Source organism: Montipora foliosa, chromosome 5 (assembly GCF_036669935.1).
Source record: "Montipora foliosa isolate CH-2021 chromosome 5, ASM3666993v2, whole genome shotgun sequence".
NCBI lineage: Eukaryota > Metazoa > Cnidaria > Anthozoa > Scleractinia > Acroporidae > Montipora > Montipora foliosa.
The window spans coordinates 10,042,525-10,048,056 of record NC_090873.1 but is presented as its reverse complement, the minus strand read 5'-3'; the positions used below and the strand labels follow the sequence as shown (position 1 = coordinate 10,048,056).

At 38.8% G+C, this 5,532-nt stretch overlaps 1 protein-coding gene across 1 annotated transcript in view; it reads left to right on the top strand.

Moving 5' to 3' along the window:
• Positions 1 to 1,033: 1,033 nt before the first annotated feature.
• LOC138003590 (uncharacterized) overlaps positions 1,034 to 5,532 on the top strand; it is a 32,792-nt gene continuing 28,293 nt past the window's right edge. The window contains exons 1-2 of the mRNA XM_068849722.1: positions 1,034 to 2,760; positions 5,046 to 5,532. The exon at positions 5,046 to 5,532 is cut by the window's right edge and continues 629 nt beyond it. Coding sequence (XP_068705823.1) covers positions 1,080 to 2,760; positions 5,046 to 5,532 — 2,168 coding nt within the window. The 5' untranslated portion in view covers positions 1,034 to 1,079. The remainder of the gene's footprint in view (positions 2,761 to 5,045) is intronic.

Genomic DNA, 5,532 nt, shown 5'->3' with positions numbered 1-5,532 from the left:
CCGGGAATTTCATCCCCTATACTTCTCGAATAGTGTGTGGGTTCTTTAACGTCCCACAGGGAACTAATGAACATGGAAGTTATTTGTGAGACGGGACCTCCGGCTTATCGTCCTTATGCGAGAAGACTTGAAAGTCTAACCATTTGCGGATGTAATTACAAAGGCAGCACTTTCTCCTCAGTTCGTTAAAGACCCTGAGTGTTGGTAGGGCGGAGTCGAACTCACGACCTCCCACATGGCAGTCCAGTGCTCAACCAACTGAGCCACATGTTTTGGGGAGATCTTTAGTTAATCGCAAGTTCAAAACTTGAAAATGGTAATGTGGAATTCATTTACTGATAAAATTATCGTCACTTCATGAACAAGATGATTCTGAGAAGAAATGACATTTATCCAAGCGATTTGCCATAAACTTGAAAAACGTTGTGCCGACTTCTTTTGCAAGATTACCTAAGTGCATCTGTGTCAATCTTGTTCATTTGTGTCCATCCATGCTTCTCGTTCCTATTGCTGTATTTGTTTTATGTTGTTCAACAGTTTTAAGTGGTTATTGCAATCTCTCATTCTACTTTTTCGGCAACTTTGGTGTCACGAAATTACATCATTTTGCGTGACATAGCCGCTTTTAACATTGGATAAACTGATTGTTCAAAGAAGAGAAGAAAAGGGTTAATTCAATATCAACATACATTATCAACAAGCTATAACAAAGCCCACATCCCACATCCTATGCTCCCTGCTACTACCCTGGCAGAAACCCATTCCCACTCATCCCTCCCCCACCCTCCCTTCTTAGGAATCTAATTAATCCATGAGCTGGCTTACACGAGCCGTTTATTTTATATTTTATCCTCTTTTAGAGCGTTGTTTGTCATTTACGGGGATGGCATTTTTTTTTCTTGGCGTAGTCCCTGTGGGACTTTCCGCCATCCCTCTGCTCTTGTTTACTTCCGGTCACGTTGATGCTTTTTTAAATAACCAATCAAACTTGCTTTCTCGCCTTTTGAGACTGCATGCGCAATAAGAAAGGAAGACTCGAGGGGCGACAACATTCGCGTTGTGCAGCTCCTAATTTAAATATGGCGTCCACAGTTGTTCATTCCTTCACGTTAAACCAACTCTTTCGAGACATCTCCAATAAGTTTTCTCCTCTAGAATCAGCGGAGGTTGTGAAGTTGTCGAAGAGCATTTTTGGGAAACACTTTTACTCTCTTCAAAACGAAGATCTTTTGTCATGTCTCAGACGTCTACAAGAGCTTGGTTATGTCTCGAATAGAAAACTCGCTCTCGTCAAAGATTTTGTCGCTTCAAAATCCAGCAACAAGGAGGAAATCAGTGAGACTATTGAAAACTTTATAGCTTCACATCCGCTTCTGTATGATCCGGAGAAACAATTACAAGGAAGGAACGACGATCTCAAGAGGATCACAGCAACACTTGAAGCAGGGCAATCATCCGTTGTTAATTTGCACGGCCCGGGAGGAGTTGGAAAGACAACCCTTGCTCAAGAGATTTCCTCAAAATGGCGTGGAGGGAAGTCTTATATTTTCGATCTAAGAGAGGCAAAAGATATGAGAGCTCTATATTTTAGCCTCATGAACAAGCTAACCCTTACTGTGCGTGTTGGATACGTAGATATGAGTTTTGTAGTGGGAAAAGTCTTGGAGAAAGCTTTTGAAGAAAGCGAGGGGTTGCCTGTGCTTTTTCTTTTTGACAACGTTGAAGAGTTTACCTCGGGACAGGGGAAGGAAGGCAGGAACTTAAAAAAATCGTTTATGGAGTTCTTAGAAAAGCTTATAGGATATTATAAAGACAGGCAGACGAGAGCTTTAAGGATACTTTTGACGTCAAGGACGCCATTGAATGAGGTCAACAAAGTGGTGGATTATGAACTGAAACCACTTGGAGATAATTTTTCGGAAAAAATCCTTCTTTCTGACGAGCCTACTGACATTAACATGGTGCAAAAAGAGAAGTTACTTAGTGTCTGCAATGGGAAACCTCTTCTCTTGAAAGGGTTAGCAGCAATTTTGAAACAGGAAAGGAAACGTCCCAGCGACCTGATCAATGAAATTGAGAGATTTGTCCGGGATTTTGAAGAGAAAGGGGACACACCGAAGTCCAAGCATGAAGAACTTCAAGATGCCAAAGAAAAAGCTTATGGTTATGAGGAAGGAGTTGGTCATGGTGAAAAATCTGTGATCCATGAAATGTTCAACACACTACCATCTGACTGCCTGAAAGCATCAGCAGTTTCACTTTCTTTGTTTTGTGGCCCATTCTCTGTCTCCACAGCAGCACAGGTTCTTGGCATTAGTGTGCCAGAAACTGTGGCTCAGCTTGAGGGGCTAGAAACCAGTGCCATCATTTCCGTTGTGAACAGAGAAGAAAAGGAATTGATGTATGACATTCATCCACTGTTGAAAAAGTATGCAGATAGCATAAAGGACGATGAACTTTTCGTTGAATCGTACACCAAAGCAAAGGGGCACTTTTATGAGATTTTTATGTCTAAACTGAAAGACATAGCAGGATTTGTAGATGCTGACTATGTTAAAGCGTTTAAGATGTTTACCACTGACAGTGCGAACTACGAGTTTGCTATAGACATTTCCTTGGAGTCAGGGTTTTTCAGCATACCTGGTGAATTTCGTGACAATGCCTTGATTGTGTCACTAGTCAATGCCTTGCTGCCAAATGAAAAGAAATGCGAGCTTTTCAAATCATGGGCGAAAATGTGCAGTGATGACGGAAAGTCAGGTGAGACAAAGATCATACAAAATAATCGGAATTTCAAACAAATACATTACACTGGCTTTGCTTGCTTTTTTCACCATAATCCATCGCGCTTTCGGCGAGAATGTTCTGCGCAGCAACCAGAAGGCAGAACTCTAACATAATCTAAAAAACTTAACAACTCTTAATTAGAACATTTATATTGCATTCTGATACATTTTTTTACTACTTAACATTTAACAGTTGGTTCATGCGTCTAGCTACCTGCGTTCCTCGAGATTCAAAGCACACGGGAAGTTTGTACTGCTTGAAAGATAATTTCTAAGTGCTCTTCAAACTTCGTAATTGCTTCAAATCACGATGAACGGACGCTTGCCACATTTTCAATGTGGTAGTTTAAATGTTAAATTTCAGTTCAGTAACACAAAGCAAGGTTGTGGCCTGTTGTAAATTAGCCAATCAAACAGAAAATAATGTATTCAGAAAATAAAACTAAGTTGCACGGATGAATTCACCTGTCAGTTTTCTGACCAATAGAACACGAGATGGCTGAAGCGTGGCAGAATATTTTTAGGAATGAATAAACAACGCTTTAAAGAGTAGTGAAGGGAATTTCCCTTTACGTAACATTGAAAAGAAACTACATTGCTGATAATGTTATAAATTTTGAGGAAGTTTTTGCCAATTTGTGAAATGAAACCGCTGAAGTCGCTCGTAGGAAAATCTTTTTTTTGGAAGGCCTTTGATTGCTGACGTCATCAGCGTGCACAAGGGGAATATGAAGCTCAATTACCCAATTGAATTTGATTACACGAATTCTCAAGCTAGTTCTTTTGACAACCCAGAACTCCATTTCAATTTTCAGTTTCAAGTGGACTTTGTATAGTACGTCTTTTGAATGTCGAAAGCGAAGATCACTACTATTTAATAGGTGCATTGTAAGCTTAAACTTTAAATGTTCTGTTACGGACTGGTAAACAACAAATTATTCGTAGTAGTTTACTATCCTTGGGATATACTAGTACTTTTTTTTTTAACTACCATAGTTCATTGGATAATGCATTTGTTGCGTTTTGATTGGCTTTAGCCATCATGGTATTTGAGATATTATTCAATGCTCCACAGTATCAGTTACTGAAGTAGGAAAGATTTATCCATAATTTTTGGGCGTTTTTGATAAAACGATTATTTCACTCGCGTTTGTTGGATATGAGATTATTATAGCCAACTAAGCACTACGCGCCTCTTGGAATAATAATAATAATAATGTTAATTACTGAATTTGGAAAGTGGCAAACCAGTTGAATTTTTATACTTCTTTGTATTCACTGTAAAGCAGACATAGAGGAAAATGGGATTTTCCTACAATGTCATCATACATGTAATGGTGTTTAGGCGCTAGGGATAAAAGGCACACGTTGGCTTTTACGACATTTTCAATCGATTTGAATAATTGTTTTTGGCTTAAAAAATAATTTAATGAAAATAATTAAATGGATAGGGTTTGTTCGACAAATTATAGTGTGTTTTCGACAAAAGGAACTGCTTATTAATAATGTAACACAGATCCATGATCCCAGATAAAGTGTGTTTTTCAAGTAATTTTTAAAATTTTGTGGGAATGTAGTTCAGAAAGGTCATTACAGAATTAAATCGTTTCATTTTCTCAAAAAGAAATCATTAAAACTGAATCCAAAATTCATGTATCTTAGTAGTCCATGCATGCATAAAAGAAATGTGCTTTAATTGCCCCTTGCAAATGATTGTAGAATACCCATTCGAATTTTGATTTTAAGAGCGAGGTAAAACAGTTATTTCCAGAAATACACGTAATTAAATGCAAGCCGGTCTTGATAATCATCATTAAGTGTTCCCTTGTTCTTCTCTGCGATTTTATCATCACTCGTGTCTTGGAATACAGACAATTAACGGCTGAAAGTGACTCCCAAACGCTGATCATCATCTGAAATCACTAACACTTCTCTTATTGTGAGAAACCGGTGGCAAAGTGCTTAAATTGAACGGGACACTTTGTGTTAGATATCAAAACTGCATATTCATTTCTGGACATATAAGTGAGGTAACTTGGTTGCGGTCTTGATAAGGTTTCAGTGATTGTCACCACCGACCATATCTTGAAAGAACTGCTAGGTTAATTGATCAGTCTGTGTCAATGGACATACATTTTTTTTCTTACTGGACAACTATCGTTCCCTTATCGATGTTTTTGACCAGCATTTGTTGTCCAAAGGTGATTTCCTTAAATCTTTTATGTGATGTTTGTATGACTCTTTGCCTCTCCACTGCAGGCTCACTCTTTCGTGCTCATTTAAAGTGTTGGGAATCCTTGTATGTCCGGGACCAAAACGGGCCTAGTGAGGCTTTTAAAGTGTTGGAACAAGCAGCTAATTCTCTTGGGAAAGTCCAAGATACAACTGTGGAGAATTTCACACAGACCCAAGGCTTGTACTCGTATTTCGAAGGCGAAATCTATTATAAGAAATCTGATTTCAAGAAAGCACTTGATTGCTTGCAGTTATCGTTAGACCTTATGGAAAAGCTGCCACAAGTTGATGACATCCTTTCCAGGTGTTATAACGCAATGGGTAATTGCTATTACGGCCTCAAAGATCTCACCATGGCCCTTGAGTTTTACACCAAGGCTCTAAAGATGACAGAGAATGAGTTGAAGGGTGGTGAGTATCATTATAGCTTGCCGGTTTACAAAAATCAAATAGGCACTGTATATCATGGTCAAGGAAATTACGATAAGGCAGTTGAATACTACAAAGAGGC